This window comes from Oncorhynchus tshawytscha, linkage group LG19 (genome assembly GCF_018296145.1).
Source record: "Oncorhynchus tshawytscha isolate Ot180627B linkage group LG19, Otsh_v2.0, whole genome shotgun sequence".
NCBI lineage: Eukaryota > Metazoa > Chordata > Actinopteri > Salmoniformes > Salmonidae > Oncorhynchus > Oncorhynchus tshawytscha.
The window spans coordinates 42,654,339-42,675,692 of record NC_056447.1 but is presented as its reverse complement, the minus strand read 5'-3'; the positions used below and the strand labels follow the sequence as shown (position 1 = coordinate 42,675,692).

The 21,354-nt window shown below is 59.9% G+C and overlaps 1 protein-coding gene across 6 annotated transcripts in view; it reads left to right on the top strand.

Moving 5' to 3' along the window:
* mical2b (microtubule associated monooxygenase, calponin and LIM domain containing 2b) overlaps nt 1–21,354 on the top strand; it is a 94,650-nt gene that overhangs the window by 40,541 nt on the left and 32,755 nt on the right. For all 6 annotated transcript variants that reach the window (XR_006079374.1, XM_024379975.2, XM_024379974.2 and 3 more), the window contains 8 exons: nt 142–257; nt 566–692; nt 826–916; nt 1,638–1,785; nt 4,396–4,595; nt 6,911–7,014; nt 20,992–21,057; nt 21,184–21,309. Coding sequence is in view for 5 of the 6 variants with exons in the window: in XM_024379975.2 (XP_024235743.1) it covers nt 142–257; nt 566–692; nt 826–916; nt 1,638–1,785; nt 4,396–4,595; nt 6,911–7,014; nt 20,992–21,057; nt 21,184–21,309 (978 nt within the window). In the remaining variant the exon portion in view is untranslated. The remainder of the gene's footprint in view (nt 1–141; nt 258–565; nt 693–825; nt 917–1,637; nt 1,786–4,395; nt 4,596–6,910; nt 7,015–20,991; nt 21,058–21,183; nt 21,310–21,354) is intronic.

Below are 21,354 nucleotides of genomic sequence, written 5' to 3'. Positions count from 1 at the left end.
GTTCCAGTAGATCAGATGAGCATGCTTTTCTCCACACATTCCCAATTGGCAGATTCTGACAATTTCTAGTTTGCTTATTGTCGCTCAACTACTGGTGTGTCTCCTGAATGCATTGACCCTGTACATGTTCTCTTTCTCTAGCCCTTCTGGCCCATGGGGACTGGCTGTGCTCGAGGCTTCCTGGCTGCCTTTGACACGGTGTGGATGGTGAGGGGCTGGGTGCAGGGCAAGACCCCCCTGGAGATCCTGGCAGAAAGGTACTACAGTAGGCTGAGGGATGTGACTGAAGTAATATGGAAGTCCACACACAGACCTAATGGGATGAGCTTCAACTGCTTCATCCATAATGATGAGAAACTGGTTTCAGGAACTGAAAAGATTGAAATTAGGATTAGATCCATGTTACAGGTTAGTGAATGTTTGGTTGTCCTATTAGTGGACCTTAAGGGGATTGTTTTCCTTTTATTATTAAACAGAATGTTGGTGTTTACTGTTCCCCAGCGTAACAGGTCATCTGTTTGGCTTTTAACAGAAAATGAATGATCATCTTCTGTTACGTTTGTAGGGAGAGTCTCTACAGGCTATTACCCCAAACAACGACAGAGAACATCTCAAAGAACTTTGAGCAGTACACCATTGACCCGGTAACACGGTACCCAAACCTCAACTCCAGCTGTGTCAAGCCACATCAGGTCTGTCTGAGATGGAGAGTACCTCACACTGTAAACAGCTTGTTTTATTTAGAACAGTCGACATTAACATGCTTGACATGTATTGACATTTTCATGTTAAAGAAACTCATCACGCGAGCTCTTTCTCTCTCAGGTGTGTCACCTGTTCATAGACGGGCAGCCGAACTCCTATCCTCTGGAATGCTGTGGACCTACACATAGATCTGTCAGTCTCTCCAGACGGGGTGAGTCTTCACGAAAACAGACTGACCACAGTCTGAGACCTGTCATTTCTCAGGCCTGTCATCTCTGACTAACCCATGTCTGATGCATCATCCTCTAATCATATCACAGGCTCAGACACAGCCAGGATATAGAAATACAATTACGTCTGCAGTTCCACCCATCGTGGATCATTGACTTTAATGGGAACGTCCATTCTACAGGTAGCCTAGTGGTTAAGAGCGTTGGGCTAGTAACCGAAAGGTCGCTTTTCAGTCTGCTAGGGGATTCGAACCAATCTGTTGACGTTTCCTTGAGCAAGGCACTAAATGCTAATTGCTCTGGATAGGAGTGTCTGCTAAATGACTCAAATGTAATTGTATTTACATGGCGCAGGAGCTGACCGTGAGGATCGGTCATTAGGACTTAATGGCTCCTCGTGACGGTCTATTGGTACTCTATCTCGTTGTCCAATAAACTTGTCTCAGCTGACAGTTCAGCCATTGTTTCTTTTATTATCACAGTTACAGGCTGGTACATTAAATAGGGTCAAACATGCCCAACAAAAGTGTGTGCTGGCCTACATTCCCCTTCCCTCATACTCCCTTAACTTTGAGGTGTTATTACACCACTGTGATGTCTATGAACTGTAGCCTGGTGTGTTTATCTTTCTCTGTGGGTTTTGTTATTTGGTGAGGATGTATTGTGATTGGCTGACTGATTGGTTGACCCCTCTTCTTCCAGAGTCGGACATCCGGCCAAGCCGCCTCCTCACCTGGTGTCAGAAGCAGACTCTGGGTTATAGAGGCGTGGATGTCACCAACCTCACCTCCTCCTGGAAGAGTGGCCTGGCGCTCTGTGCTCTTATACACCTCATCCGACCTGACCTCATGTGAGAGAAGACACATGTATATACACTGCTCAAAAAAATAAAGGGAACCCAAAAATAACACATCCTAGATCTGAATGAATTAAATATTATTTTAAATACCTTTTTCTTTACATAGTTGAATGTGCTGACAACAAAATCACACAAAAATTATCAATGGAAATCAAATTTATCAACCCATGGAGGTCTGGATTTGGAGTCACACTCAAAATTAAAGTGGAATACCATACTACAGGCCCATCCAACTTTGATGTAATGTCCTTAAAACAAGTCAAAATGAGGTTCCGGAGTGTGTGGCCTCCATGTGCCTGTATGACCTCCCTACAACGCCTGGGCATGCTCCTGATGAGGTGGCGGATGGTCTCCTGAGGGATCTCCTCCCAGACCTGGACTAAAGCATCCGCCAACTCCTGGACAGTCTGGTGCAATGTGGATGGAGCGAGACATGATGTCCCAGATGTGCTCAATTGGGTTCAGGAATGGGCGGGCCAGTCCATAGCATCAATGCCTTCCTCTTGCAGGAACTGCTGACACACTCCAGCCACATGAGGTCTAGCATTGTCTTGCATTAGGAGAAACCCAGGGCCAACCGCACCAGCATATGGTCTCACAAGGGGTCTGAGGATCTCATCTCGGTACCTAATGGCAGTCAGGCTACCTCTGGCGAGCACATGGAGGGCTGTGCGGCCCCCCCAAAGAAATGCCACCCCACACCATGACTGACCCACCGCCAAACCGGTCATGCTGGAGGATGTTGCAGGCAGCAGAATGTTTTCCACGGTGTCTCCAGACTCTCTCACGTCTGTCACGTGCTCAGTGTGAACCTGCTTTCATCTGTGAAGAGCACAGTGCGAATTTGCCAATCTTGGTGTTCTCTGGCAAATGCCAAACGTCCTGCACGGTGTTGGGCTGTAAGCACAACCCCCAACTGTGGACGGCGGGCCCTCATACCACCCTCATGGAGTCTGTTTCTGACCGTTTGAGCAGACACATGCACATTTGTGGCCTGCTGGAGGTCATTTTGCAGGGCTCTGGCAGTGCTCCTCCTGCTCCTCCTTGCACAAAGGCGGGGGTAGCGGTCCTGCTGCTGGGTTGTTGCCCTCCTACAGCCTCCTCCACGTCTCCTGATATACTGGCCTGTCTCCTGGTAGCGACTCCATGCTCTGGACACTACGCTGACAGACACAGCAAACCTTCTTGCCACAGCTCGCATTGATGTGCCATCCTGGATGGGCTGCACTACCTGAGCCACTTGTGTGGGTTGTAAACACCGTCTCATGCTACCACTAGAGTGAAAGCACTGTCAGCATTCAAAAGTGACCAAAACATCAGCTAGGAAGCATAGGAACTGAGAAGTGGTCTGTGGTCACCACCTGCAGAACCACTCCTTTATTTGGGGTGTCTTGCTAATTGCCTATAATTTCCACCTGTTGTCTATTCCATTTGCACAACAGCATGTGAAATGTATTGTCAATCAGTGTTGCTTCCTAAGTGGACAGTTTGATTTCACAGAAGTGTGATTGACTTGGAGTTACATTGTGTTTAAGTGTTCCCTTTTATTTTTTTGAGCAGTATACATTGTATACACACACACAGTCGTGGTCTTATCGCCATCATCAAAGCACACACTGATTATCATCTTGTCTGTGACCATGCACTTACTTTGGTTCTGTCACATGTTATGCTGTTGAAAATGTCAACAGTGACATTGATTATACTGTTGACAACTTCTGTTCAACTAAATGTGTGGGACTCAAGTTACAAACTGTCCTATATGTCCTGAACTTTGTAGGAAACAGCTAGATTTGTCTATGTAGAGAAATGGCCTAAACCACACAAAGGAAAGAGCATTTGGTTATCGTATTGCACTCCAAATGTTTATAAAGCATTCGAACTTACAGTATTAGATACTGACGGCACTTATGAGGAGCTCCATGCCTTGAAATTGTTTACCTAAATGACAAATGGGGTTTATCCCTTACGCTGTGTCAAATGGGTCTCATCCCTTACGCTGTGTCAAATGGGTCTCATCCCTTACGCTGTGTCAAATGGGTCTCATCCCTTACGCTGTGTCAAATGGGTCTCATCCCTTACGCTGTGTCAAATGGGTCTCATCCCTTACGCTGTGTCAAATGGGTCTCATCCCTTACGCTGTGTCAAATGGGTCTCATCCCTTACGCTGTGTCAAATGGGTCTCATCCCTTACGCTGTGTCAAATGGGTCTCATCCCTTACGCTGTGTCAAATGGGTCTCATCCCTTACGCAGTCAGAGGGCTGGGGGTACAGTCGTGATGACCTCATCCCTCTGGCTCTAGCTCCCAATTGGGTAATCCCACCCACCTTCCTTTCTGTGTCACCGGTGTATGTGATTGGACAGTTTGTTCTGAATTAAACCCTTTTATTGAAAGGAAACATGTTCATAACATTACTAGGGCTGTTGCGAAGGGCCTTAGATCTCACCATTTCAGTTCCCCTTTCATCGCTCTGTTGTGGAAAACAGAACGATTATAAAATGCATCATTAAACCAACATTCTCACTTCATCGGGGAAAAAACTTTGAGATCTTTAAGGATGTAAACCTGATGCCTCATCTCTTTCACTCTCTCATCCTAGTGACTTTGACTCCCTGAATGAGGAGGACTCAGCCAAGAACAACCAGCTAGCCTTTGACATAGCAGAGCGTGAATTTGGTATCCAGCCTGTGACCACGGGGAAGGAGATGGCTCTGGACCAGGACCCAGACAAGCTGATGATGGTGCTTTACATCTCTAAGGTTTACGAGATGTTCCGCAACTCACCTGCATCCATCACTGGTAGGCTGGTGTTCTGAGTCGTTCTCTCACGCCTCATCTGATGCCACAGTACAACACACTTCCAGAAGTAGCTACTGCACACACGGCCCCTGCTCAGGAGTCTACTTCCTGAAGCGTCAGAAATGTAAACTCCATGCACAACAGTTACATAACAGTACCTGATATTCCCATGTGTTACCTACCATACTCCATATGGAAAATGATGTCGCTATAATGCCTACTATGCTCCATAAATTACTCCATAACTGTGGAGTTTTACTACTTCTAAGGTATGCTATAATTACAAGCAGTATTCTGAAGGTTAGATTGAGGTAAGCTTCAATACATAATGAGGATGGTGTGACAGAACGGTTATGACTTTGCGTCTGTCATGGTAGGATAGGATTGATTGCATGTTACACATACAGTTGAAGTTGGAAGTTTACATACACCTTAGCCAAATACATTTAAACACAGTTTTTCACAATTCCTGACATTTAATCCTAGTTAAAATTCCCCGTTTTAGGTCAGTTAGGATCACCACTTCATTTTAAGAATTTGAAATGTCAGAATAATAGTAGAGAATGATTTCAGCTTTTATTTATTTTGTCACATTCCCAGTGGGTCAGAAGTTTACATACACTCAATTAGTATTTGGTAGCATTGCCTTTAAATTGTTTAACTTGGGTCAAACGTTTCGGGTAGCCTTCCACAAGCTTCCCACAATAAGTTGGGTGAATTTTGGCCCATTCCCAGTCATGTTTGTAGGCCTCCTTGCTTGCACACGCTTTTCCAGTTCTGCCCACAAATTTTCTATAGGATTAACGTCAGGGCTTTGTGATGGCCGCTCCAATACCTTGACTTTGTTGTCCTTAAGCCATTTTGCCACAACGTTGGAAGTATGCTTGGGGTCATTGTCCATTTGGAAGACCCAATTGCGACCAAGCTTTAACTGCCTGACTGATGTCTTGATGTTGCTTCAATATATCCACATAATTTTCCCTACTCATGATGCCATCTATTTTGTGAAGTGCACCAGTCCCTCCTGCACCAAAGCACTCCCACAACATGATGCTGCCACCCCCATGCTTCACGGTTGGGATGGTGTTCTTCGGCTTGCAAGCCTCCCCATTTTTCCTCCAAACATAACGATGGTCATTATGGCCAAACAGAACTATTTTTGTTTCATCAGACCAGAGGACATTTCTCCAAATGTACCATCGATTGACGCCATGTGCAGTTGCAAACTGTAGTCTGTCTTCTTATGGCGGTTTTGGAGCAGTGGCTTCTTCCTTGCTGAGCAGCCTTTTAGGTTATGTCGATATAGGACTCGTTTTTACTGTGGATATAGATACTTTAGTACCTGTTTCTTCCAACATCTTGACAAGGTCCTTTGCTGTTGTTCTGGGATTGATTTGCACTTTTTGCACCAAGGTACGTTCATCTCTAGGAGACAGAACGCGGCTCCTTCCTGTTTATACTTGTGTACTATTGTTTGTACAGATAAATGTGGTACCTTCAGGTGTTTGGAAATTGCTTGTGGAGACTTGTGGTGGTCCACAATTTACTTTCTGAGGACTTGGCTGATTTCATTTGATTTTCCCATGATGTCAAGCAATGGGGCACTGAGTTTGAAGGTAGGCCTTGAAATACTTCCACAGGTACACCTTGAAATACTTCCAAAGGTACACCTCCAATTGACTCAAATTATGTCAATTAGTTTATCAGCAGCTTCTAAACCTTTATTTTAAAGGCACAGTCAATTTAGTGTATGTTAACTTCTGACCCACTGGAATTGTGATTAAGTGAAATAATCTGTCTGTAAACAATTGTTGGAAAAATTACTTGTCATGCACAAAGTAGGTGTCCTAACCGACTTGCCAAAACTATAGTTTGTTAACAAGAAAAGTGTGGAGTGGTTAAAAAACAAGGTTTAATGACTCCAACCTCAATGAATGAAAACTTAGGATTTCAACTGCACATGTAGGCCCCAGTTCAGGTCACCTCACGCTCATGGTAATAATAATGCCTCTGAGATATATGGCTGCCTTTTATAGAATACAGAAGGCGTTATGGCACGTCATTCAACAAAAATACTAATGATTTAGCCAGATAATTGGTTAATGGGGGGAACTAATTGGTAATGCCCTCACAATAGTCTGACACTTGATTAATCATCTTGAACCAGTTTCCAACTGGGAATACTGTAGTCTTGTTTGTGCTTTTATTTTCACATTTCTCTATCTGGTTACCCTCTTGATTTGGCTTGACCTGGTTTGGATGGTTTATTACGGTATGTGTATTATAGTATATCATGCTGCTATGATTTGTTACAGGTACAAGAGAAACAGATGAAAACAATGAGGACTATTCGTCCGAGTCTGCAAACTCAGTTTACAACTTAATGAACCAAACACAGCCAAGAAAGAGGATCCCAAAGGTAACATGAGCTCCCTATCTCTCGCCCTCCCTCCCTCCCTCCCTCCCTCCCCTGCGCCCTCCCTCCCTCCCTCTCGCCCTCCCTCCCTGCTCCCTCCCTCTCCCTCGCTTTCCCTCGCTCCTCCCCTCGCTCCCTCGCTCCCTCGCTCTCCCTCGCCTCCCTCTGGCTCCCCTGGCTGCCTCCTCGCTCTCCTGCTCTCCTCGCTCTCCTCGCTCTCCTCGCTCTCCCTCGCTCTCCCTCGCTCCTCCCTCGCTCTCCTCGCTCTCCTCGCTCTCCCCTCGCTCTCCTCGCTCTCTCCCTCGCTCTCCATGGCTCTCCCTCGCTCTCCCTCGCTCTCCCTCGCTCTCCCTCGCTCTCCCTCGCTCTCCCTGCTCTCCTCGCTCTCCCTCGCTCTCCCTCGCTCTCTCCTCGCTCTCCCTCGCTCTCCCTCGCTCTCCCTCCTCCCTCGCTCTCCTCGCTCTCCCTCGCTCTCCTCGCTCTCCTCTCCCTCCTCCCTCGCTCTCCCCTCGCTCTCCCTCGCTCTCCCTCGCTCTCCCTCGCTCCCTCGCTCTCCCTCGCTCTCCCTCGCTCTCCCTCGCTCTCCTCGCTCTCCCTCCTCTCCCTCGCTCCCCCTCGCTCCCTCCCCCTCGCTCTCCTCCTCCTCGCTCCCTCGCTCTCCCTCGCTCCCCTCGCTCTCCCTCGCTCTCCCTCGCTCTCCTCGCTCTCCCTCTCGCTCTCCCTCGCTCTCCTCGCTCTCCCTCGCTCTCTCCCTCCTCTCCCTCGCTCTCCCTCGCTCTCCCTCGCTCTCCCTCGCTCTCTCTCCTCGCTCTCCCTCGCTCTCCCTCGCTCTCGCTCTCCTCGCTCTCCCTCGCTCTCCCTCGCTCTCCTCGCTCTCCCTCGCTCTCCCTCGCTCTCCCTCGCTCTCCTCGCTCTCTCGCTCTCCTCCTCTCGCTCTCCTCGCTCCCTCTCGCTCTCCCTCGCTCTCCTCGCTCTCCCTCCCTCCCTCGCTCTCCCTCCCTCTCGCTCTCCCTCTCCTCTCGCTCTCCCTCCCTCTCGCTCTCCCCTCCCCTCGCTCTCCCTCCCTCTCTCTCCCCCTCTCGCTCTCTCGCTCTCCCTCCTCTCCTCTCCTCCCTCTCGCTCTCCCTCCCTCTCGCTCTCCCTCACTCCCTCTCGCTCTCCCTCCCTCCCTCCTCCCTCCCTCCCCTCGCTCTCCCTCCCTCTCTCCTCCCTCTCCCCCTCCCTCTCGCTCTCCCTCCCTCCCTCTCTCGCTCTCCCTCCCTCTCGCTCCCCTCCCTCCCTCTCTCTCCCCTCCCTCTCCCTCCCTCTCGCTCTCCCTCCCTCTCCTCTCCCTCCCTCTCGCTCTCCCTCCCTCCTCTCCCTCCCTCTCGCTCTCCCTCCCTCTCGCTCTCCTCCTCCCTCCCTCTCGCTCTCCCTCCCTCCCTCCCTCTCCTCTCCCTCCCTCCCTCCCTCTCGCTCTCCCCTCCCTCCCTCCCTCTCCTCTCTCTCCCTCTCCCTCCCTCTCGCTCTCCCTCCCTCCCTCCCTCTCGCTCTCCCTCCCTCCCTCTCTCCCCTCCCTCTCCCTCTCCCTCCCTCTCTCGCTCCTCCTCCCTCTCCCTCCCTCCCTCTCCCTCTCGCTCCCTCCCTCCCTCTCGCTCTCCCTCCTCTCGCTCTCCTCCCTCCTCCCTCTCGCTCTCCCTCCCTCCCTCCCTCTCGCTCTCCCTCCCTCCCTCCCTCTCGCTCTCCCTCCCTCCCTCCCTCTCGCTCTCCCTCCCTCTCCCTCCTCTCTCGCTCTCCCTCCCTCTCCCTCCCTCTAGATCCCTCTCCTCCTCTGCCTCCCTCCCTCTCGCTCTCCCTCCTCCTCCCTCTCTCTCTCCTCCCTCTCGCTCTCCCTCCCTCTCCTCTCCCTCCTCCCTCTCTCCCTCCCTCCCTCCCCTCCCTCTCGCTCTCCCTCCCTCTCGCTCTCCCCTCCTCTCGCTCTCCTCCCTCTCGCTCTCCCTCCCCTCCTCTCTCCTCTCCCTCCCCTCTCCCCTCTCCTCTCCTCTCCCTCCCTCCCTCTCGCTCTCCCTCCCTCCCTCCCTCCCTCTCCCTCCCTCCTCTCAGCTCTCCTCCCTCTCGCTCTCCTCCCTCTCGCTCTCCCTCCCTCTCGCTCTCCCTCCCTCTCGCTCTCCCTCCTCCTCCCTCTCCCTCTCCACTCCCTCCCTCTCTCTCTCCCTCCCTCTCTCGCTCTCCCTCCCTCTCTCGCTCTCCCTCTCCTCCCTCGCTCTCCCTCCCTCTCCCTCCCTCCCCTCTCGCTCTCCCCTCTCGCTCTCCCTCCCTCTCGCTCTCCCTCCCTCTCTCGCTCTCCCTCCCTCTCTCGCTCTCCCTCCCCTCTCTCTCTCTCCCTCTCTCGCTCTCCTCCCTCTCGCTCTCCCCCTCTCTCCTCCCTCCCTCTCGCTCTCCCTCCCTCCCTCTCGCTCTCCCTCCCTCTCCTCTCCCTCCCTCTCTCTCTCCCTCCCTCCCTCCCTCTCCTCCCTCCCTCCCTCTCTCCCTCCCTCTCTCGCTCTCCCTCCCCCTCTCGCTCTCCCTCCCTCTCTCGCTCTCCCTCCCTCTCTCTCTCCCTCCCTCTCGCTCTCCCTCCCTCTCGCTCTCCCTCCCTCTCGCTCTCCCCTCCCTCTCTCTCTCCTCCCTCCCTCCCTCTCTCGCTCTCCCTCCCTCTCTCTCTCCCTCCCTCTCGCTCTCCCTCCCTCTCGCTCCCTCCCTCTCCTCTCCTCCTCTCCCTCCCTCTCCCTCTCTCCCTCTCCTCCCTCTCGCTCTCCTCCCTCTCCTCTCCCTCCCTCTCGCTCTCCCTCCCTCTCGCTCTCCCTCCCTCTCGCTCTCCCTCCCTCTCGCTCTCCCCTCCCTCTCCTCTCCCTCCCTCTCGCTCTCCCTCCTCTCGCTCTCCCTCCCTCGCTCTCCTCCCTCTCGCTCTCCCTCCCTCTCTCTCCCCCTCTCGCTCTCCCTCCTCTCGCTCCTCCCTCCCTCTCGCTCTCCCTCCCTCTCTCCTCCCTCCTCTCCCTCCCTCTCTCCCTCTCCTCCTCTCGCTCTCCCTCCCTCTCGCTCTCCCTCCCTCTCTCTCTCCCTCCCTCTCTCGCTCTCCCTCTCTCTCCCTCTCCCTCCCTCTCGCTCTCCCTCCCCTCTCTCTCTCCCTCCCTCTCTCGCTCTCCCTCCCTCTCTCCTCTCCCTCCCTCTGCTCTCCCTCCCTCTCTCTCTCTCCTCCTCTCTCGCTCTCCCTCCCTCTCGCTCCCCTCCCTCTCTCGCTCTCCCTCCCTCTCTCGCTCTCCCTCCCTCTCGCTCTCCCTCCCTCTCTCGCTCTCCTCCCTCCTCTCTCTCTCCCTCCCTCTCTCGCTCTCCCTCCCTCTCTCGCTCTCCCTCCCTCTCTCGCTCTCCTCCCTCTCGCTCGCTCTCCCTCCCCTCTCTCTCTCCCTCCCTCTCTCGCTCTCCCTCCCTCTCTCGCTCTCCCTCCCTCTCTCGCTCTCCCTCCCTCTCTCGCTCTCCCTCCCTCTCTCGCTCTCCCTCCCTCTCTCGCTCTCCCTCCCTCTCTCGCTCTCCCTCCCTCTCTCGCTCTCCCTCCCTCTCTCGCTCCCCCCTCTCTCTCTCTCCCTCCCTCTCCTCTCCCTCCCTCTCTCCCTCCCTCTCGCTCTCCCTCCCTCCCTCCCTCCCTCCTCTCGCTCTCCTCCCTCTCTCGCTCTCCCCCCTCTCTCGCTCTCCTCCCTCTCTCGCTCTCCCTCCCTCTCGCTCTCCCTCCCTCTCGCTCTCCTCCCTCTCGCTCTCCCTCCCTCTCTCGCTCTCCCTCCCTCTCTCGCTCTCCCTCCCTCTCTCTCTCCCTCCCTCTCTCGCTCTCCCTCCCTCTCGCTCTCCCTCCCTCTCTCCCTCTCCCTCTCCTCCCCTCTCTCGCTCTCCCTCCCTCTCTCCTCTCCCTCCCTCTCTCGCTCTCCCTCCCTCTCTCTCTCTCCTCCCTCTCTCCCTCTCTCCTCCCTCCCTCTCGCTCTCCCTCCCTCTCTCGCTCTCCCTCCCTCTCTCGCTCTCCCTCCCTCTCTCGCTCTCCCTCCCTCTCTCGCTCTCCCTCCCTCTCTCGCTCCCTCCCTCTCTCGCTCTCCCTCCCTCTCTCGCTCTCCTCCCTCTCTCGCTCTCCCTCCCTCTCTCGCTCTCCCTCCCTCTCTCGCTCTCCTCCCTCTCCCTCCTCCCTCTCCCTCCCTCTCTCGCTCTCCTCCCTCTCTCTCTCTCCCTCCCTCTCCCTCCCTCTCGCTCTCTCTCCCTCGCTCTCCCTCCCTCTCTCGCTCTCCCTCCCTCTCGCTCTCCCTCCCTCTCTCGCTCTCCCTCCTCTCCCCTCCCTCCCCTCTCGCTCTCCCTCTCTCCCTCCCTCTCGCTCTCCCTCTCCCTCCCCTCCCTCTCTCCTCTCCCTCCCTCCCTCTCTCGCTCTCCCTCCCTCTCGCTCTCCCTCCCTCTGCTCTCCCTCTCCCTCCCCTCCTCTCCCTCCCTCCTCTCCCTCCCCTCCTCCCTCTCTCCCTCCCTCCTCGCTCTCCCTCCTCCCTCCCCCTCGCTCTCCCTCCCTCCCTCCTCCCTCTCGCTCTCCCTCCCTCCCTCTCGCTCTCCCTCCCTCCTCCCTCTCGCCCTCCCTCCCTCCTCCTCCCTCCCTCCTCCTCCCCTCCTCCTCGCTCTCCCTCCTCCCCCCTCGCTCTCCCTCCTCCCTCCCTCTCCGCCCTCCCTCCCTCTGCGCCCTCCCTCTCCTCCCTCTCCCTCCCTCCCTCTCGCCCCCCTCCCTCCCTCCCTCTGCCCTCCCTCCCTCTCTCGCCCTCCCTCCCCTCCCTCCCTCTCGCCCTCCCTCCCTCTCGCTCTCCTCTCCCTCCCTCCCCCTCTCGCCTCCCTCCCTCCCTCCCTCCCCTCCCTCTCGCTCTCCCTCCCTCTCCCTCCCCCTCCCGCTCTCCCTCCCTCCCTCCCTCTCGCCCCCTCCCTCCCTCCCTCCCTCCCTCCCTCCTCTCTCCACTCTCGCCCTCCCTCCCTCTCCCTCCCTCTCCCTCCCTCTCGCTCTCCCTCCTCCCCTCCCTCTCCCTCTCTCCCTCCCTCTCGCTCTCCTCCCCCCTCCCTCCCTCTCCTCCCTCTCGCTCTCCTCCCTCTCGCTCTCCCTCCCTCTCGCTCTCCCTCCCTCCCTCTCGCTCTCCCTCCCTCTCGCTCTCCCTCCTCTCGCTCTCCTCCCTCTCGCTCTCCCTCCCTCTCGCTCTCCCTCCTCTGGCTCTCCTCCCTCTCGCTCTCCCTCCCTCTCGCTCTCCCTCCCTCTCGCTCCCTCCCTCTCGCTCTCCCTCCCTCTCGCTCTCTCTCGCTCTCCCTCCCTCCCTCTCGCTCTCTCTCCCTCCCTCTCCTCTCCTCCTCCCTCTCGCTCTCCCTCCCTCCCTCTCTCCCTCCCTCCCTCTCGCTCTCCCTCCCTCTCGCTCTCCCCCCTCTAAACTCTCCCTCCCTCTCGCTCTCCCTCCCTCTCGCTCTCCCTCCCTCTCGCTCTCCCTCCCTCTCGCTCTCCCTCCTCTCGCTCTCTCCCTCCCTCTCGCTCTCCTCTCTCTCCTCTCCCTCCCTCTCTCTCCCCTCCTCCTCCTCTCTCTCCTCCCCCTCCCGCTCTCCCTCGCTCCTCGCTCTCCCTCGCTCCCTCGCTCTCCCTCCCTCCCTCGCTCTCCCTCTCTCTCGCTCTCCCTCTCTCTCGCTCTCCTCTCTCTCGCTCTCCCTCTCTCTCGCTCTCCCTCCCTCTCGCTCTCCCTCCCTCTCGCTCTCCCTCCCTCTCGCTCTCCTCCCTCTCGCTCTCCCTCCCTCCCGCTCTCCTCCTCTCGCTCTCCCCTCCCTCTCGCTCTCCCTCCCCTCTCGCTCTCCCTCCCTCCCGCTCTCCTCCCTCTCTCCTCTCCTCCCTCGCTCCTCCCTCCTCCCGCTCGCTCTCCCTCCCTCCTCGCTCTCCCTCCCTCCTCCTCTCCCTCCCTCCCTCGCTCTCCCTCCCTCCCGCTCTCCTCCCTCCCCTCGCTCTCCCTCGCTCTCCTCCTCCCTCGCCCTCCCGCTCTCCCTCGCTCCTCGCTCTCCCTCCCTCCCTCGCTCTCCCTCCTCCTCGCTCTCCTCCCTCGCTCTCCCTCCCTCCCTCGCTCTCCCTCCCTCGCTCTCCCTCCCTCGCTCTCCCTCCCTCGCTCTCCCTCCTCGCTCTCCTCCCTCGCTCTCCCTCCTCGCTCTCCCTCCCTCGCTCTCCTCCCTCCCGCTCTCCCTCCCTCCCCTCCCTCGCTCTCCCTCCCTCCCTCGCTCTCCTCCTCCTCGCTCCCTCCCTCCCTCCTCCTCCTCCCTTGCTCTCCCTCCCCTCTCCTCCCTCGCTCTCCCTCCCTCGCTCTCCCTCCTCGCTCTCCCTCCCTCGCTCTCCCTCCCTCGCTCTCCCTCCCTCGCTCTCCCTCCCTCGCTCTCCCTCCTCGCTCTCTCCTCCCCTCTCTCCCTCCCCTCCCTCCTCCTCTCCCTCTCCCTCTCGCTCTCCCTCTCGCTCTCCCCCTCGCTCTCCCTCTCGCTCTCCTCTCGCTCTCCTCTCGCTCTCAGACTCTCCTCTCTCGCTCTCCCTCTCCCTCTCGCTCTCCCTCTCCGCTCTCCCTCTGAATAGCTCTCCCTCTCGCTCCCTCCCTCTCGCTCTCCCTCTCGCTCTCCCTCTCCTCTCCCTCTCGCTCTCCCTCTCGCTCTCCTCCTCTCCCTCTCGCTCTCCCTCCCTCCCTCTCCCTCTCCCTCTCGCTCTCCCTCTCCCTCCCTCTCGCTCTCCCTCTCGCTCTCCTCCCTCCCTCTCGCTCTCCCTCTCGCTCTCCCTCCCTCCCTCTCTCCTCTCCCTCTCGCTCTCCTCTCTCTCCTCCCTCCCTCTCGCTCTCCCTCCTCCTCTCCCTCCCTCCCTCTCCTCTCCCTCCCTCCCCCTCGCTCTCCCTCTCCTCCTCGCTCTCCCTCCCTCCCTCGCTCTCCCTCTCGCTCTCCCTCTCTCCCCTCCTCCCGCTCTCCTCGCTCTCCCTCCCTCCCGCTCTCCCTAAAACTCTCCCTCCCTCCCGCTCTCCCTCCCTCGCTCTCTCCCTCCCGCCTCCCTCCCTCCTCCTCCCTCCCTCCTCTCTCTCCCTCCCTCTCCCTCCCTCCTCTCCCTCCTCCCTCCCTCCCTCTCTCTCCCTCCCTCCTCTCTCCCTCCCTCCCTCGCTCTCCCTCTCTCCCTCTCCTCCCGCTCTCCTCTCCCTCCTCCCTCCCTCTCCTCCCTCCCTCTCCTCCCTCTCTCCTCCCTCCCTCCCTCTCCCTCTCTCTCCCTCCCTCCCTCGCTCTCCCTCCCTCTCGCTCTCCTCTTTCTCTCCTCCCTCTCTCTCTCCCTCCCTCTCGCTCTCCTCCTCTCGCTCTCCCTCCCTCTCTCTCTCCCTCCCTCTCCCTCCCTCTCGCTCTCCCTCCCTCCCGCTCTCTCCCTCCCTCTCCTCTCCCTCCTCTCTCGCTCTCCCTCCTCTCGCTCTCCTCCCTCTCGCTCTCCCTCGCTCGCTCTCCTCCTCTCTCTCCCTCTCCTCTCCCTCGCTCTCCCTCTCGCTCTCGCTCTCCGACTCTCGGCTCCCTCTTCTCCTCTCTCGCTCTCCCTCTCCTCTCCCTCTCCCTCTCCCTCTCTCCTCTCGCTCTCCCTCTGGCTCTCCCTCTCGCTCTCCCTCTCGCTCTCCTCTCGCTCTCCCTCTCGCTCTCCCTCTCCGCTCTCCTCTGCTCTCCCCTCTCGCTCTCCTCTGCTCTCCCTCTCGCTCTCCCTCTCGCTCTCCCTCTCGCTCTCCCTCTCGCTCTCCCTCTCGCTCTCCTCTCGCTCTCCCTCTCCCTCTCCCTCTCCCTCTCGCTCTCCTCTCGCTCTCTCTCTCTCCCTCTCTCTCCCTCCCTCCCTCTCGCTCTCCTCTCGCTCTCCCTCTCGCTCTCCTCCTCTCCCTCGCTCTCCCTCTCGCTCTCCCTCTTTCCCCCTCTCTCTCCCTCTCGCTCTCTCTCTCTCCTCCTCTCCCTCTCTCCTCTCGCTCTCCCTCCCTCCCTCTCTCTCCCTCTCTCTCCCTCCCTCTCCTCCTCTCCCTCTCTCTCGCTCTCCCTCCTCCCCCGCTCTCCCTCCACTCTCCCTCCCTCCCTCCTCCCTCCCTCCCCTCGCTCTCCTCCCTCGCTCTCCCTCCCTCCGCTCTCCTCCCTCGCTCTCCCTCCTCGCTCTCCCTCCCTCCCTCCCTCTCCTCCTCCCTCTCCTCCCTCCCGCTCTCCTCCCTCTCCCTCCCTCCCTCGCTCTCCCTCCCTCCTCTCTCCTCTTTCTCTCTCCTCCCTCCCTCCCCTATCCTCTCCCTCCTCCTCTCCTCCCTCGCTCTCCTCCCTCGCTCTCCCTCCCTCCCTCTCGCTCTCCTCTCTCTCTCCCTCCCTCCCTCTCTCTCCCTCTCCCTCCCTCGCTCTTTCCTCCCCTCCCTCTCCCTCTCTCCCTCCTCCCTCTCGCTCTCCTCTTTCTCTCCTCCCTCCCGCTCTCCCTCCTCGCTCTCCCTCCTCGCTCTCCCTCCCTCCCTCTCCTCCCTCGCTCTCCCTCCCTCGCTCCTCCTCGCTCTCCCTCCCTCGCTCTCCCTCCTGCTCTCCTCCTCGCTCTCCTCCCTCGCTCTCCTCCCTCGCTCTCCCTCCCTCGCTCTCCCTCCCTCTCTCTCTCCTCCTCTCCCTCGCTCTCCTCCCTCCCTCGCTCTCCTCCCTCCTCTCCTCCTCGCTCTCCCTCCTCTCCCTCCTCGCTCTCCCTCCTCGCTCTCCTCCCTCGCTCTCCCTCCCTCGCTCTCCTCCTCTCGCTCTCCTCCTCGCTCTCCCTCCCTCGCTCTCCCTCCCTCCTCTCCCTCGTGCTCTTTCTCTCCTCCCTCCCTCTCTCTCCCCCTCTCGCTCTCCCACTCCCTCTCGCTCTCTCCTCCCTCGCTCTCCCTCCCTCTCGCTCTCCCTCCTCCCTCCTCTCCCTCCCCTCCCTCTCCCTCCCTCTCGCTCTCCTCCCTCTCGCTCTCCTCCCTCTCGCTCTCCCTCCCTCTCGCTCTCCTCCCTCTCTTTCTCCCTCCCTCTCGCTCTCCCTCCCTCTTTCTCTCTCCCTCCTCTCCCTCTCCCTCCCTCTCGCTCTCCTCCCTCCTCTCGCTCCTCCCTCTCTCTCTCCCTCTCCTCTCCTCTCCCTCCCTCTCCTCTCCTCCCTCTCGCTCTCCTCCCTCTCGCTCTCTCCCTCCCTCTCGCTCTCCCTCTCCTCTCCTCGCTCTCCCTCTCTCGCTCTCCCTCTCTCTCTCTCTCTCTCCCTCCCTCTCCTCTCCCTCCTCTCTCTCTCCCTCCTCTCTCTCTCCCTCCCTCTCGCTCGCTCTCCCTCCCTCCCTCTCTCTCCCTCCCTCTCGCTCCCCTCCTCTCCTCGCTCTCCCCCTCTCGCTCTCCCTCCCTCTCGCTCTCCCTCCCTCTCCTCTCCTCCCTCTCTCTCCCTCCTCTCCCTCCCTCCCTCTCTCTCCTCCCGCTCTCCCTCTCTCCTCCCTCTCGCTCCTCCCTCCCTCTCCCTCCTCTCGCTCTCCTCCCTCCTCCCCTCTCGCCTCCTCCTCCCTCCTCTCCTCCCTCCCTCCTCTCCCTCCCTCTCCCTCCTCCCTCTCCCTCCCTCCCTCTCCTCTCTCCTCTCCTCCCTCTCCCTCCTCGCTCTCCTCTCTCCTCCTCTCCTCTCCCTCCTCCCTCTCCTCTCCTCTTTCTCCTCTCCTCTCTCTCTATCTCCCTCCTCTCGCTCTCCTCTCGCTCTCCTCCCTCTCTCTCTCCTCCTCTCCCTCCCTCCCTCTCGCTCTCCTCCCTCCCCTCCCTCTCGCTCTCCCTCCCTCTCCTCCTCTCGCTCTCCCTCCCTCCCTCTCTCGCTCTCCCTCCTCCCTCTCGCTCTCCCTCCCTCCCTCTCGCTCTCCCTCCCTCCCTCTCCTCTCCCTCCCTCCCTCTCGCTCTCCCTCCCCTCCCCCTCTCGCTCTCCCTCCCTCTCCCTCTCGCTCTCCTCTCATCTCCCTCTCGCTCTCCCTCTCGCCTCCCTCTCGCTCTCCCTCTCGCTCTCCCTCTCGCTCTCCCCCTCGCTCTCCTCTCGCTCTCCCTCCGCTCCCCTCTCGCTCTCCCTCTCTCCCTCTCCTCCCTCCCTCTCTCTCGCTCTCCTCCCTCCCTCTCGCTCTCCCTCCCTCCCTCTCGCTCTCCACTCTCCCTCTCGCTCTCCCTCCCTCCCTCTCTCGCTCTCCCTCCCCTCCCTCTCGCTCTCCCCCCTCCCTCTCGCTCTCCCTCCCTCCCTCTCTCTCCCTCCCTCCCTCTCGCTCTCCCTCCCTCCCTCTCGCTCTCCCTCCCTCCCTCTCGCTCTCCCTCCCTCCTCTCGCTCTCCCTCCCCCCTCTCGCTCTCCTCCCTCCCTCTCGCTCTCCCTCCCTCCCTCTCGCTCTCCCTCCCTCCCTCTCGCTCTCCCTCCTCCTCCCTCTCGCTCTCCCTCCCTCCCTCTCGCTCTCCCTCCCTCCCTCTCGCTCTCCCCTCCCTCCCTCTCCCTCTCCTCTCTCCTCCCTCCGCTCTCCTCTCGCTCTCCCTCCCCTCCCTCTCGCTCTCCCTCCCTCCTCTCCTCTCCCTCCCTCTCGCTCTCCCTCCCTCCCTCTCGCTCCCCTCCCTCCCTCCCTCCCTCTCGCTCTCTCCCCCTCTCTCTCTCGCTCTCCTCCCCTCCCTCTCCCTCCCCCCCTCCCTCTCGCTCTCCCTCCCTCCCTCTCGCTCTCCCTCCCTCCTCTCCCTCCCTCCTCTCTCTCCCTCCCTCCCTCCCTCCCTCCCTCCCTCCCTCCTCTCTCCCCTCCTCTCCCTCCCTCTCGCTCTCCCTCCTCCCTCCCCTCTCGCTCTCCCTCCCCCTCCCTCTCGCTCTCCCTCCCTCCCTCCCTCTCGCTCTCCTCCCTCTCCCTCTCGCTCTCCTCCCTCTCCCTCCCTCCCTCCCTCCCTCGCTCTCCCTCCCTCCCTCTCGCTCTCCCTCCCTCCCTCTCCTCTCCCTCCCTCCCTCTCGCTCTCCCTCCCTCCCTCTCTCTCTCCCTCCCTCCCTCTCGCTCTCCCTCCCTCCCCCTCTCCCTCTCGCTCTCCCTCCCTCCCTCCCTCCCGCCCTCCCCTCCTCCCTCTCTCTCGCCCTCCCTCCCTCTCTCTCGCCCTCCCTCTCCTCTCTCTCTCCCCTCCCTCCCTCTCTCTCTCTCCCTCCCCTCCCTCCCTCCCTCCCTCCTCCCTCCCTCCTCTCCTCTCCCTCCCTCCCTCTCTCCCTCTCTCCTCCCTCCCCCCTCTCGCTCCTCCCTCCCTCTCCCCTCTCGCTCTCCCTCCCTCCCTCCCTCGCTCTCCCCTCCCTCTCGCTCTCCCTCTCTCGCTCTCCCTCCCCCCTCCCTCCCTCTCCTCTCCCTCCCCCTCCCTCCCTCCCTCTCGCTCTCCCTCCCTCCCTCCCTCTCGCTCTCCCTCCCTCGCTCTCCCTCTCTCGCTCTCCCTCCCCCTCTCGCTCTCCTCCCCCCTCCCTCTCGCTCTCCCTCCCCCTCCCTCTCGCTCTCCCTCCCCCCCCCTCTCCGCTCTCCTCCCTCCCCCTCCCTCTCGCTCTCCCCCTCCCTCTCGCTCTCCCCCTCCTTCTCGCTCTCCCCCCTCCCTCTCGCTCCCTCCCCCTCTCGCTCTCCCTCCCCTCCCTCCCTCTCTCTCCTCCTCCCTCCCTCCCTCCCTCTCTCTCGCTCTCCCTCCCTCCCTCCTCCCTCCCTCCCTCCCTCCCTCTCTCTCGTTCTCCCTCCCTCCCTCTCTCTCGTTCTCCCTCCCTCCCTCTCTCTCGTTCTCCCTCCCTCCCTCTCTCTCGTTCTCCCTCCCTCCCTCTCTCTCGTTCTCCCTCCCTCCCTCTCGTTCTCCCTCCCTCCCTCTCTCTCGTTCTCCCTCCCTCCCTCTCTCTCGTTCTCCCTCCCTCCCTCTCTCTCGTTCTCCCTCCCTCCCTCTCTCTCGTTCTCCCTCCCTCCCTCTCTCTCGTTCTCCCTCCCTCCCTCTCTCTCGTTCTCCCTCCCTCCCTCTCTCTCGTTCTCCCTCCCTCCCTCTCGCTCTCCTCCCTCCTCCCTCTCTCTCGCCCTCCCTCCTCCCTCTCTCGCCCTCCCTCCCTCCCTCCTCTCGCTCTCCTCGCTCTCGCTCTCCTCTCGCTCTCCCTCCCTCCCTCTCGCTCTCTCGCTCTCCCTCCCTCCCTCTAGCTCTCCCTCTCTCGCTCTCCCTCCCTCCCTCCCTCTCGCTCTCCCTCCCTCCCTCCCTCTCGCTCTCCCCTCCCTCCCTCCCTCTCGCTCTCCCTCCCTCCCTCCCTCTCGCTCTCCCTCCCTCTCGCTCTCCCTCCCTCTCGCTCTCCCTCGCTCTCCCTCCCTCCCTCCCTCCCTCCCTCTCGCTCTCCCTCCCTCCCTCCCTCTCGCTCTCCCTCCCTCCCTCTCCCTCTCTGTCCCTCCTCTCCCTCCCTCGCTCTCCCTTGCTCTCCCTTGCTCTCCCTCTCTCTCTCTCTCTCCCTCTCCCTCTCCCTCTCCCTCTCCCTCTCCCTCTCCCTCTCCCTCTCGCTCTCTCTCTCCCTCCCTCCTCCCTCCCTCCTCTCCCTCCCTCCCTCTCTCCCTCCCTCTCTCGCTCTCCCTCTCTCGCTCTCCCTCTCTCGCTCTCCCTCTCTCGCTCTCCCTCTCTCTCTCCCTCTCTCGCTCTCGCTCTCCCGCTCTCGCTCTCCCTCTCTCGCTCTCCCTCTCTCGCTCTCCCTCTCTCGCTCTCCCTCTCTCGCTCTCCCTCTCTCGCTCTCCCTCTCTCGCTCTCCCTCTCTCGCTCTCCCTCTCTCGCTCTCCCTCTCTCGCTCTCCCTCTCTCGCTCTCCCTCTCTCGCTCTCCCTCTCTCGCTCTCCCTCTCTCGCTCTCGCTCTCCCTCTCTCGCTCTCCCTCTCTCGCTCTCCCTCTCTCGCTCTCCCTCTCTCGCTCTCCCTCTCTCGCTCTCCCTCCCTCTCTCGCCTCCCTCCCTCTCGCCCTCCCTCCCTCTCGCCCTCCCCCTCCCTCTCGCCCTCCCTCCCTGTCGCCCTCCCCCTCCCTCCCCCTCTCGCTCTCCCTCCCTCCCTCCCTCCCTCTCCCTCTCCCTCCCCTCCCTCCCTCCCTCTCGCTCTCCCTCCCTCCCTCCCTCCCTCTCGCTCTCCCTCTCTCCCTCCCTCTCGCTCTCCCCCTCCCTCTCGCTCTCCCTCTCTCCTCCCTCTCGCTCTCCCTCCCCTCCCTCTCGCTCTCCCTCCTCCTTCTCCCTCCCTCTCGCTCTCCCTCTCCTTCTCTCGCTCTCCCTCCTTCCCTCCCTCTCGCTCTCCCTCTCCTCTCCCTCTCGCTCTCCCTCTCCTCTCCTCTCGCTCTCCCTCTCGCTCTCTCCCTCCCTCTCGCTCTCCCTCCCTCCCTCTCGCTCTCCCTCCCTCCCTCTCGCTCTCCTCCCTCCCTCTCGCTCTCGCTCTCCCTCCCTCCCTCCCTCTCGCTCTCCCTCCCTCCCTCTCGCTCTCGCTTCCTCTCGCTCTCGCTCCCTCCCTCCCTCCCTCTCGCTCTCCCTCCCTCGCTCCCCTCTCTCCTCCCTCGCTCCCTCGCTCCCTCTCGCTCTCCCTCCCTCCCTCTCGCTCTCCCTCCCTCCCTCTCGCTCTCCCTCCCCCTCCCTCCCTCCCTCTCGCTCTCTCTCCCTCCCTCCCTCCCTCTCGCTCTCCCTCCCTCGCTCCCTCTCTCTCCCTCCCTCGCTCCCTCGCTCCCTCTCGCTCTCCCTCCTCGCTCCCTCTCGCTCTCCCTCCCTCGCTCTCCCTCCCTCGCTCTCCCTCCCTCGCTCGCTCTCGCTCTCCCTCGCTCTCCCTCTCGCTCGAGCACTCCCCTCCCTCCCTCGCTCTCGCTCTCTCTCCCGCTCGCCCTTTCGCTCGCTCGCTCTTTATTATGGATAACCCTCAGACTCCACAACCTTTGATTGTGAAGTGAATGAGGGTGAAATAAGCCGGTGTATTTTGTACTGCCTTTTCCTCGCAGGATGACAAGAGGCTGGAGGAAGATGACCCAATGACCAAAAGACGAAGAAAGGGCAACTACTTAGAGGTGTGTTTAGTAGCAACAAGTATATCTCTATCACGAGTATGGCTTTAGATGGCACCATTTTAGTGTTGTTAAAGGGACTGCTCATTCATTTGGCCCTTTTATCTCCATGGCTGGTTATGTCTCCAGTTGTCCTGCCAGAGTGCCCCCCCTGCAGGTGAGGGCGGAGAGCAGAGTAAGGTGCGCTCCATGGCCACCCAACTGCTGGCCAAGATTGAGGAGAATGCGGCGCCTGGCGGTGCCCTGCGCAATAAGGTGAGCAACTGTACTCTGACCAGAAGGGTCAACGGTATGGTCCCT